The sequence below is a fragment of the Xenopus laevis genome, chromosome 5S, assembly GCF_017654675.1.
Source record: "Xenopus laevis strain J_2021 chromosome 5S, Xenopus_laevis_v10.1, whole genome shotgun sequence".
Classification (NCBI taxonomy): domain Eukaryota; kingdom Metazoa; phylum Chordata; class Amphibia; order Anura; family Pipidae; genus Xenopus; species Xenopus laevis.
This window is the reverse complement of record NC_054380.1, coordinates 57063977-57076763: the sequence shown is the minus strand read 5'-3', so window position 1 is coordinate 57076763 and position 12787 is coordinate 57063977. Positions and strand designations below refer to the sequence as shown.

General features: G+C 37.0%; 1 protein-coding gene across 2 annotated transcripts in view; it reads left to right on the top strand.

Annotated features, from left to right (window-relative positions):
• The first annotated feature begins 7728 nt into the window (after window positions 1-7728).
• Window positions 7729-12787, top strand: part of trappc3l.S (trafficking protein particle complex subunit 3L S homeolog) — a 73788-nt gene continuing 68729 nt past the window's right edge. The window contains exon 1 of one of the 2 annotated variants that reach the window (XM_041564599.1): window positions 7729-7961. In XM_041564599.1, coding sequence (XP_041420533.1) covers window positions 7920-7961 — 42 coding nt within the window. In that variant the 5' untranslated portion in view covers window positions 7729-7919. The remainder of the gene's footprint in view (window positions 7962-12787) is intronic. The other variant, XM_041564600.1, reaches the window with a different exon arrangement.

Below are 12787 nucleotides of genomic sequence, written 5' to 3'. Positions count from 1 at the left end.
TGGTTCTAGGAGGTCCCCCATAGGCTAAAACAGCAATTCGGCAGGTTTTAGATGGTGAATGGTCAAAGTCGAATTTTTAAAGAGACAGTACACAAAAAATAGCTCGAAATTCGACGAAAATTCACCTCGACCTTTGATAAATCAGGTCTTCTTTGGTAAAAACTCTACCAATGTCATGTTAAAGCTTTATGCATACATGTATGGGAACTTTATAATAAAGTAATGCTATATGTACTAGCACAAATAGCAAATCTGCTTATTTGGCTCACTTGAGAAATAAGTGGATTGATGCAATTAGGCTGTGTGGATAGTACAATATGTACTCCTACATTAATTGGATTGATCTGTTGGATAACTCGATAAAACATTCAGTTAGTGTGGTTCGTGTTTCTTTAATTGCTATTTGTGGATTTATAGTTAAAATTGGACATCAAACAATTTTTTTAATATCCATCAAGCAAACACAACACCACCGAGAACAAAAAAGTCATAAAATATATAACAACCTTCGCTTTAGTCATACATGTGGAAATAGGGTAAAGTACTGTATATTGGTTTGACAGTGATGTCCAGAGTAGCCTAATGGACTCATAATAGCTCCTCATAAATTCTATGGCAGATAAGGGTTTGTTGAAGTTGCAACATCATTTACTGCATTCTAGTATGACCAGGGCCGCCATCAGGGGGGGACAGGGGGGACAAGCGTACCGGGCCCGGGCATGAAGGGGGGCCCGGCAGCGCTGCATTTTTTTGAAGATCCGGGCCCCCCTTACGAGCGCCCGAGCCGTACGTCTTGCCTCTTCAGTGCCGAATGCGGAAGTGCCGAAAAGCCGAAGCCGATGCGACGAAAAGACCCGAAGTCACGGAAAAAGCCGAAGTCCCGAAGTCACGAAGCGCCGAAAAGACCCGAAGTCACGAAAACAGCCGAAGCCGAAGTCCTGAAGCAGCGCAAAGACCCGAAGTCACGAAAACAGCCGAAGCCGAAGTCCTGAAGCGGTGAAAAGACCCGAAGTCACGAAAGGAGGCGAAGTTGAAGTACTGAAGCCATGAGTTCAATTCTACTGAACACCAGTTTGTGTTTTTTTTTTTTTTAATCCCCTGGCCACCAATGTATTATTTTAATATTCTATAGGCCCCTGCCACCAATCTTTTTTTTAAAACTTTTGTTTTTGGGGCCCCAATTTTTTTTTTAACTCGTAAGGGGCCCCTTGCCACCATTGTTTTTTTTTGGGGTTTTTTTTTAAAAAAAAAATTAATTTTCTTTTTGGTGGCCCCAAATTTTTTTAACTTGTAAGGGGGCCCCTGCCACCAGTTTTTTTTTTTTTCAAAAAAAAATTATTTTTTTTTTAAATTTTTTTTGGGGCCCCAATTTGTTTTTAACTTGTAAGGGGGCCCCTGCCACCATTTTTTTTTTTTTCAAAAAAAATTTTTTTTCTCCAAATTTTTTTTTGGGGCCCCAATTTGTTTTTAACTTAGAAGGGGGCCCCTGCCGCCAATGTTTTTTTTTTTTTCAAAAAAAAATTAATTTTTTTTCAAATTTTTTTTGGGGCCCCAATTTGTTTTTAACTTAGAAGGGGGCCCCTGCCACCAATGTTTGTTTATTTTTTAGTTTTTTTACATTTTTTTTTTGTTGGGGCCCCAAGTTTTTTTTAACAGGGGGCCCTGACCATCAATAGCTTTTTACAACTTGTGTGGGGGGGGGGTTACTTTTTTAGCGCTGATGTCTGTGTGGTCTTTTAACTGCGATGTGGGCGGGATATGGGGCGGAGCTTGGTCGTCAGTGTGGGCGGGGCCCAGGGGGCCCCAAAAATTTTGTTGTACGGGGCCCCGTGATTTCTAATGGCGGCCCTGAGTATGACCACTAATTAACTAGAGAAAGGATGTTCAACTGCAAGACCGTTGGCTGGATAATGTGGCCCTCCCCATGCTTTTTATACCCCTTAGTCAGTGGTGCAACTACGTACAGCAGACCCTGTGGAAGCGATGAGGTAGTCCCCCTACTTGACCATATATTTTTTAACTTGGCTCCCCCGAAAAATGAGCAGGTAGGCTACCATGGGAAGGGGGCCACCCTAAAACTTTCTGGGGGGGGCAGTGCCTATACTTTAGATCATTGATTATCCTTTTAATATATATCTTAACCTGGGCATGTGAAACACCAAATTTTTTTTTAATTCTACATAACTATTTGGTGCATGTAACCAATGCATTTGTACTTGATTTTGTGTAGTTATTTATGAATTGTATTACAAAAGAAATTAGACAAAAAACAGTAATTGTCTAAAAATAACTAAATCTTAGCTAAAACTGGGTCACGCAACAGGAAAAGATCCTAAGCTTACCTTAAGCCTTATGCTATTTATTTTGCTAATACAGGTATAGGACCTGTTATCAAGAATGCTCGGGACCTGGGGTTTTCCAAAGGGATCTTTCCATAATTTGGGCCTTTTGTCTACTAAGAAGTAATTTAAATATTCGCAGGCCTGCTTTTTTTTTTCTGTGGCCCTGACGAAGACCCCCACTTTTTATGGGGGTCAAAACGCGGTGGGTATATATGTCATAATTGATCTCTAATCTTTTATAACTTAAGTGCCCTGCTTTTCTTTATAATTTGTGCATTATTTGGGGATCTCACAGTTGACCCTGCAGTGAGCACCAAGATTAGAATTAGTGTATCATGGACTACAAACTACTTTACTGTTTTCTTATGTTCTGAGAGAATTCACTGTTTCTAACGTGTTCTCTCTCAGGTCTGCTGCATACTAAAAGCTGTTCCTGTTGGTATGGTGATGTCAGCAGATTCCTATACCATTAGCCCACCAGTTTACCATGGAGACACCTGGTTCCTAATCTGCATACACAGCACATTGGGCATTGCAAAGGGGAGGGGCTCTGTAGTATACAACGGTATTCTTCAGAACTTATCTGTTATCTGCTGTGTATCCTGTGTTTGAATGGCTGCCCCCATGGCTACACAGCTGCTTGTTTATATAAACTATAGTAGTGTTTCTGAAGCAAACACACCAGGTTTATCAGTGCAGGACAACAGTATATTATATTCCTTTAAAACACTTTAATTTTTAGGTGTTATGGTTCTTTAAGCTCCTACCTCAAAGCAGTTTGGTTATGAGCTATTTTTTTAGTGTCCTACCTTCTCTTGTTGGAAATTACACCAAGTTCAGTGTTGAACTGGCGTAAACAGCCAATTTGACTGGAGTCAAGGACACTCTTGCTGCCACACTATTCCTGATAGCAATCTGCCCCTACTATGTGTCACACCACATTACCTGCCAATGTATCCCTTCTAGGTACAACAGGATCAGTGCCCATTGGCTGTTCTCCTGGTGCCCTGGTGGGTCAGTCAGACCCTGATCTCCCTTCAAGTTACTCAATAGAAAAGCATTTAAAGGGGTTGTCCACCTTGAAACAACTAGTTGGTTTCAGATAGATCACCAGAAATAACAACTTTTTCCAATGACTTTCTATTTTCTATATGTGACGGTTTTTCTAATATTGAAGGGTAAAGTGTCATTTCTCTCCTTCTGAAGCAGCTCTGGGAGGGGGGGTCGCCGATCCTGTAAACTGTTCTAAATTGATACATTTAGTTGATACATTTCTTATCTTTGTCCCTGCTGAGCAGAATCTCTGGGTTTCATTACAGGCAGCTGTTAGAATTGATACAATTGTTGCTAATACTCCAGAGATGCTGCTGAGAAATGTATCAACCCAATGTTGCAAAATAATAACAGTTCAGAGTCTGCACCTGAATTACTGAGCTGCCAGACTGAAACACCAGAGACAGGGACATTAAACTTTAAACTTAGATTTTGGAAAAAACATAAACAATAAATAATGGAAAGTATTTGAAAAAAGTCTTATTTTCTGGGGAACAATCTAAAAACAACTGAATTGGAAAAAGTGTTTGGAAGGTGAACAACCCCTTTAATGATAACAAAATATTCTCACATTACATTCCATTTCTCCTGGTTTTAAAATTGATTTATGCTTAGTTCAAAAGAAATGCTTTGAATGGTTATTTGTCTTTCACAGCATGTTAAAGGGGTGATTTACCTTTAAGTTAACTTTTAGTACGGTATGTTATAGATTGGCTAATTTTAACCAGCTGTTCAACTGGCCTTAATTATTTCTTTCTAATAGATTTAATTATTTGCCTTCTTCTTCTGACTCTTTCTAGTTTTCAAATGGGTGATAGAGTGACCCCATCTAAAAAAAAAAACGTATGCTCTGTAACGCTACAAATATATTGTTACTCATCTTGTAATTTGGACCCTAGCAACTACTGCTTGCTTGCAACTTGCTGAAACAACAAACTGAACAGATGCTGAATAAAAAGCTCAATAATAAAAAAAAATAGAAATGCCACCCAATTGCAAATTGTCTCAGAATAGCACTCTCTATATAATGCTAAAAGTTAATTTAATGATGAACAACCCCTTTAAAAACTCTTCAAACTCTCAATAGAGAAGGGAGCTCATCCTCTGCCTTATACGGATCCTATCTGATGAAATTCAAGCTTTCCTTCAGAATAGCTTTGGTCAGAATTTGTACAGTTGATGATGGACAGAGGACACCTAGTGGACACTTATTCTATTGCAGCAGCTTTATGGCAAATACAGTATAATCTGCCTTTTTTAAAGGGGACATAAACCTTCCAAAGCAGTGCTTTTCTAATTAAATGTTGTTGGATTACAACATCTACATACTTTAAAATATTATCAAGGGTTAAAGTATGCTGGGATGTATTCTTGAATCTTTATCGCCATATATTTAAAGGAATAGTAACATCAAAAAAAGTGCTTTTAAGTAATTCAAATATAATGTACTGTTCACTGCACTGGTAAAACTGGTGTGTTTATTTTAGAAAGACAACTATAGTTTATATAAACAAAGTCCTGTGTAGCCATGAGGACAGCCATTCAAGCACAGGTTACATAGCAGATAACAGATGCATTCTGCAGAATCTCATTATGTTCTATTAAGGGACCAGTAACATCAATTTAAAAAAAAAAAAAAAAAATTCGTTAGTATAGAATGAAAAAAAAAACCACAAAGACAAATTAAACTTTTAAATCACTAGTCTTTATTAAGAAATAACTTACCGAAACTCTGCTTGCGCTCCTCTTCAGAAAAGGCGGCACAGCGACAATCCATCATGAGCCGCTCCATTTCTCCTCCCTGGCTATCTCCGATAATGAAGGCAGGTAGGAGAAATCGAGAGCGGCACGATGCATTTTTGCTATGTAACCTGTGCCCTTACTGCTTTTTTCAGCTTTGAATGCCTTCCCCCATGGTTACACAGTAAATTATATAAACTACAGTAGTCTTTCTGAAGCAAACAAAACTTTTACCAACAAAGGGAAACAGTACATTATATTTTAATTACTTTAAAATGGTTTTTTTTTTGGTGTTACTGTTCCTTTAAAGCATGTTTAAAGCATCCAACAAGCCAAAAACTGCACGGCAATCTCACTGTGTGTGAGCACACAAAGATTAACACCATTGTATCAGTATGGATTATTCCCAAGGGAGAATCTGCATCTCTTGCATTTGTAATTACAGGGTTTCACTGTGCCCTGAACCTTGCACTGAATTTAAAACATGGTGCAAAACACAGGCTGCAGTGACATGCCCAGACACAAGTGCTCTGGCAGATTAGCACCATCTGTCCCAAACTTCCTACGCATCCCCCGCACGAGTTCAGGTTTGGCAAATGCACACTATAGTAATACTATAGTAATGATAAGATTGTTCTACCAGTATGAACGGTGAAAATAAAATCATGCAGGATCAACATGTGCATGTATATATTTGTGTATATATTCAAAGAAAGAGGCCAACTTTTAAATGACTGTATACATATGTAAGGTAATTTTATCTACTAATAAATGTAAGAAAATATTGTATCTACTAATTCACTAATTTACTATAATTTACTATTTTCTTTAAAAAAATTGTTTGTAGAGTTCACCTTTAATTATGTGTCTTCAATTATGTATTAGTTGACCTTATTTACTGTTATTGCCAACCAAGTGTAAAATAGACGTTGTCCCTTGCTTTCTCTGCACCTGTGTCTTTTTTTTTCCACCAGCACAATTATATTCAATTAAAGAGAACAAAATAGATACTGCATCATGGGAAACAACATACTAGATTGCACTGATATTTTACACTTTGGGGGTAGCCCTAATTAGCAAAGTGTCATATGTTTTTCTCTTTTTGGTTACGTGTAGATTCTAAAGGAGCCATGTAATTTTCTTAGTAAATTTCCCCTATTTAAAGGACAGCAAATGGTTGCCTGTATGTCTAATTTGACATTTCAGTTTTACTAATGCTCAGCTCCAGTCTGAAATACTCAGTTTTAGATCGAATAAGTCCGTATTCAAACAAATTCGAATCTTATGAATCAAACGAATAAGGCATTTGATCGAATTCGATTCAAAGTTTTTCCTAAAAAAAATTAGATTTTTCAAAGTCCACCAATTGACTCCAAATAGGTTCTAGGAGGTCCCCCATAGGCTAAAACAGCAATTCGGCAGATTTTAGATGGCAAATGGTCGCAGTCGAATTTTTAAAGAGACAGTACATGACAAATTGCGATAATCGAATTTTATTTTTTTCAAATTCAAATCGAATTTGGACTATTCCCTAGCCGAAATACACAAAAATAGCTCAAAAGTCGAATTTTTTTCATTCGAAAATTCACTTCGACTCTTGATAAATCTTCCCCTCAGAGTCAAAAATAAGCTTTGTATATGTCCGGGTGCAGCATTATATTTCTCAGCCATTTGTAAAAACTTCCAATTAGGAACCTGTAGTGTTTAACAGCAGCCCTTTTAGGAAATGTTTGTTCATGTTTATTACTATGCAGCAGAGGGGACATTAGAGGGCGCCCTCTATAGCAGACCAGATACTATGCCTTGGGGATGATGCAGCCATGTGGAGCAGAGCTGGCAACTTCTCATCTTGTTTGTTATATGGCAATAAGCTTTGTTCTTATTGGATCAGGAATGTGACTGACAGTATTGCTTTACAGAATGGTTATTTTATCTGTTTTGTGAAACAAAACTTTCATTTTGTGGAAAGAATGAATCCTGTACTATAAAATCTTGCTTTCTGTCAGAAATATCTATTTTGTCATTCAAATCTAGCTTGACATGCACTAGTTAGTTACACTATTATATCTTATGTGCAAGTTTTTTTTTACATAATTCATTCTGTAAGTAACTTTGCACATAAGTGAGTCCATTACATGGAGGTTATACATTTGTGTGACAGATTGCGTGTTAAAATGTACAGAATGGAGTTTGTAATATAATGACATCCTTTTGTGCACTAACCAGATTTTGTTCTCATTCTTTAATAGAAATAAGTCTTTTGTATATGTTTTTATCTGTGTATGGTCACAAATACTTATATACCATGAGAGACATTCATTCTGTGTATCAGGGATAGTTTTGTATACAGAATGTATTTGGGACAAATGGCACCCCATAAACATTTGCCCTCCATATTTTCTTATATAACTGATTGATTATTTTAGGAACCATTAATTCCTTTTAGTCTCGTAGTTGGATATCATATGGGGAAAAGCATAAAGCTGATTTTGTACTGGATTTTCCTTCCCTGTAAATGGAACAAGCTCATTACTTCATCTGAGGCAAGTTATTGTGCTTTCAAACAGTTCTGCTGGTAATCAATTTCCTCTCCAATGTCTAATGCATGCAGTTTGTAGGAGGAGTGGCTAAGTGTACAAAAGCTTTCCAAAGAGCGAGAAACACTGAGCGAGAAATGGAAGAAAAAACAGTCTGAAAAGGGAAAGGAGCATTTCCATAAAGTAAAACCCGCACCAAAGAAAAGGAAGTGATTCAGAATTTTCCTTTAAGTTCCATATCATCAGGATGTCAAGGTCATTTAACCGAAAACAGGAGATCTACAAAATAGTAAGGACTTTATTTCTGCTTATCATTGTCATGTACAATGCACATAGAATGCTGTATGTATGGTGAAAGTAAATTTAGCAGAATACGGCAAAATAAATTTTGTAGAATATTTTCAGGACAACATATGTGCATGCAATAAATGAAAGTAAATGTTTTTCCCCACTATAATGGGTTTTACAATTATTTATAGACTAGCATTAAATGAAATGCGCTGTAGAGAAAGGTGTGTAAGTGCATTATTGTAAGTGTATTAAACTAAGGGGATGAGAGATTACTAATGTACGACTTCTGTTTTTTTGTGAGAGAGTGACTGTAAACAAGTGATGTAATATGTTCAAGGATGGAGCATTAATAGAAAACTGTATCCCTGAACAATGTAGGTCTCTAAAATCTGAATAAACAATTTTCTTAAAAGCATACTTTTAAAAATGTTTTTTTTAGTGGTATGTGGCATTGGATAATCCTAAATATGAAATGGTAATTTAAAGGGCCACCCCTTGGGGTTCAAGGTGATTCAAGCTGCATACAAACAAAACAAGGGTACACATAAATTTTAGGTCATGTGAGACAATTAATGGACAAAGTTCTGTTTTTTATTACTCCCACACTTCTTCCTGTTACAGATATTGTTTTTGGTCAGGTGATCTCTGAGGGAGCACACAGACATAAATAGATAGATAGAGAGATAGATAGATAGATAGATAGATAGATAGATAGATAGATAGATAGATAGATAGATAGATAGATAGATAGATAGATGATAGATAAATAGATATATAGATGATAGATAGATAGATGATGGATAGATAGATAGATAGATAGATAGATAGATAGATAGATAGATAGATAGATAGATAGATAGATAGATAGATAGTCCAGTTTGGTAATATTTTTTAACATAATATTATATCAAACTGTTGGTTAAGCATTCATTCTGGGGGTATAGTTTTCCTTTAAAGGAGAACTAAAGCTTAACTGAAGAAGTAGGCTAGAAATGTTGTACATTATGTTTTGGGCTTCTGTACCAGCTCAAGGCAACCACATCCATTTAGCAGTAATGATAGTTGCCTCTGAAGATGCCCCAGTAGCTCCCCATCTTCTTTTCTGCTGATTCACTGCACATGCTCTGTGCTGCTGTCGCTTACTGAGCTTAGGGATTGACTCAAAATATGCAGTATATATAGAATAGAAATGTCACAGTATAAGAATGATTAGTAATTAATACAGATAATTACTACATGGCAGCACAGAAACAAGTGCAACTAGCATCATTATTTAATAATCAGCATTGTAGCATCAGCTTATATTACAGTCAACTGCATTTTCTGCTTGACAATTTGTGAAGCTTAGCTTCTCAACAGCTACTCAGAGCCCACTGAGCATGTGAGTGTCACAGACACTTTCAAAGATGGTGACCCCCTGTGACAAGTTTGAAGTCCTGGATCATTGCTGATATTGACAAGCTGAAACTTTAGGCTGGTGCAATAAGTTCAGTATATAAAATATGGCATTTTTAGCCTATTAATTTTTAGGATTTACTTCTCCTTTAAATCAGAAAGTCTGTGAACAATAGTGGTGGTAGAAGGTCTTTGAATGACAAAGTGTATAGCGTATGAGACCAAACGTGTTATTCACAACAAACTAGGGGGAAAAATGCAGATCACTATAGAGTAAGACTATGAGCAAGAGGTTCAAACTGCAGTGTGTGGGGGGTGCAGGCCAGCCTTGTCCTTACCATATTTACTCATAATGTATGCAGTGCTGCGAAACGCAGGTACTAAAAAATTTAGCTGTTTTTTCCATTTTGCACACTGCCTTCAGTTAAGTAAACTGTCCCTCATGAGTATTGGCTTGTGATTGTGTGTCAATGGAGAACTGTGCCCTGCTGAGCAATGTGAGAGTATATTTTTGGCAAACAAGCCTAGTGCCCTGCTGTACAATTGAGGAACACATTCTGTAGATGTAAATGACCTAACATATGGATAGATTTATGGTAGCTAGACCGATATTGAATTTTCCAGACAAATCTAGTATACTGGACCATATTTCACATTTCCCTCATAAATTTTGTCTTGAAATTTGTCTTTGTTATTCATTGGAAAAAATACTTAGATGTAAAATGGGACAGGAACCTTTTTCCTTTATTATATCTGTATATGTTTGATATTTCATGAAATACATTTTCATTTCTATTTATTTTTTTCTTCCACTTGTCTATGCAATAATGCATATATAATGTGATAATCAGGCATGTGCATTATTAAATTATGAAATATGTTAGACATGACTTCCCACTCCCTTGGTTGTACATCTCTGTAGGCTTTTTTATGAGTAAAACAAATTACTATTAATATCTTTTTTAAATATCATCATTGGATTTCACTGCTTCTATAAATATATATTTATAAATACATTTATAATATAGTCCCAATTTCATCCAGCACACCTTCAACGTTAATTGACTCAGGTGCTATCCACAAATGCCATAAATAGAAAAATCCAAAAAATATAGATGCACGCTGGGTACGTTTTTAGAATTAAAAAGTCCAAAATGTTATTTTACATATTTAAAATTAGGTTGACGTTTCGGTCTGTTCCTAAGACCTTTCTCAAGACCATAAAACATTTGTAAAACCAAAACCACTCACCCAACAGCGTGTCTCCCCACACCCATGTGACAGGAAACACAACCCTGTATCAGAGGATAGTCAATCTAGAGTTAGTCACTAAGGCTCTTTCACCATTAGCAACAAAATACTGTCACAAACTAGAGATATTTATTTAAACAATATTCAAATAAATCTTATATAAGTTAAAGGAAAAACAGCAAACTATCTTATAGCATTTCATCTATCGCTGATCCAAAAAGCATAAAAAAGAGCAATATTCATTTAACCCTGCTGGTACCATTGTGTTTAACTTTTTCATCCAAAAAACTTCTCTTTGAAGTAACAGCTTAGATATATCCCCCCCCCCTTCTTCTTAGTGGTCGAACATGATCAATTGCAATGGATCGAAAAGTGGGTAGCCTATGTCCAAATACCAAAAAATGTTTGGCCACCGGTTTATTGGTATATCCATCTCTAAATGCAGTGCTTATAGCAGAGCGGTGGCCATCCATTCGTGATCGCAAGGTCTGGTCAGTCTTACCTATATATGCTAAACCACAGGGGCAGGTTATTAAATATATCACGTGAGTGGTCATACATGTAATATGCTGTCTAATTAAAAATCTCTTGCCTGTCTGTGGATGCAGAAAACTGTCACCTGGGCTCATGTGTCTACACACAGCGGACAGCGGAAACAACCAGGCTTATCCACTTGTCGCCAAGTACCCCGTGGTTTTTGATAACATTTAACAAGGTCACTTTTTAGCAAGAGGTCCCTCAAACTAGTGCCCCTTCTATAACAAAACATTGGCTTTTCCGGAATAACTTTCTTAAGGTCTCCATCTGCAGTAATAATGCCCCAGTGATCTTTAATAACCTTATTGACCTTATTTGACTGTGTATTATATTTCGAACTATTGATTATATTAGGGCAATCCTTATTCTGTGTCTTGGATGATTGAACCCATGACCTGGCTTTAGTAAGGGCACATTCCAAAATTTGCTCCGGGTAACCACGTTCTCTAAAACGAGACCACATTTGATGGACCTGTTTTTCTTCTACGTCCAGATTTTAATTATTCCTAAATACTCGGCAGAATTGGGAGACTGGTAAAGATATTTTCATAGGGCCTGGGTGGCAACTACCATATTGTAATAAATTATTCTTGTCCGTGCTTTTACGATAAAGGGAGTACTCTATGGCGCCATCATGTGCCCAAAGTTCAACATCAAGAAAATGCAACCTTTCTTTGTGAATTTCACTAGTAAATTTCACTGAGCTATCCAAAGAATTTAATTCTTTAGCCATTATTTGAAACTCTTCCTCCGTGCCACACCATAAGATGATATCATCGATGTAGTGACGGAAGAAGAGCATCTTTTCCCCATATTTGGGAATTATCATGTTTTTCTCGATTGATGTATATAATGATTGGCATATGCGGGCGCCATGGCAGCACCCATCGCCGTCCCCACTACCTGCAAGAAAAAATCATTTTGAAATCGAAAATAATTAAGTGTAAGGGCTAAAGATAATAGTTCCAATACAAATGTAATTGGGGGGCCGTGATATGGCACAAATTCCAATAATGAACGTTTCACTGAATCAATCCCTTCCACATGAGGAATATGTCCGCAAATTTTCAAGTAAATGAATCAAGTATCCTTTATGTATGTCGGGGTATGTTGAACCACTGGTTGTAAGATCTTATCCAAGAATATTCCAATAGGATGTAGCAGAGATCCCCTGCCCGATACTATTGGGCGACCAGGTGGTTTACAAAGGCTTTTATGTATCTTAGGTAAAGCGTTTAGCACCGGACAAATCGGATAATCTTGTTTAAGGTAGTCTCTTGTCCGACTATTAATAATGCTCTCATTGTGGGCCAAATCAATTATCCCATCCACCTGGGTCTTAAATTGTATTACAGGATCTTTTGGTAAAAGTCTATACACTTTGGTGTCCGCCAACTGTCCCAAAATTTCATCTCGATAATCAATATAATTTAGTAGTACCATCCCCCCTCCCTTATCAGCAGGATGTATCACTAAACTGTGATCGTCCATTAATGTTTGTATTGCTGCCTTCTCGTCTTTGGAGATATTAGACTTCAATATGTGCTGTTCACATGGGCAGCCCTTTAATATGTCCCGTTCGACAGCCTGTTTAAATATTTAAATAATTTAATTGTTGGGTTGATAAGCGGGGGGGGGGGC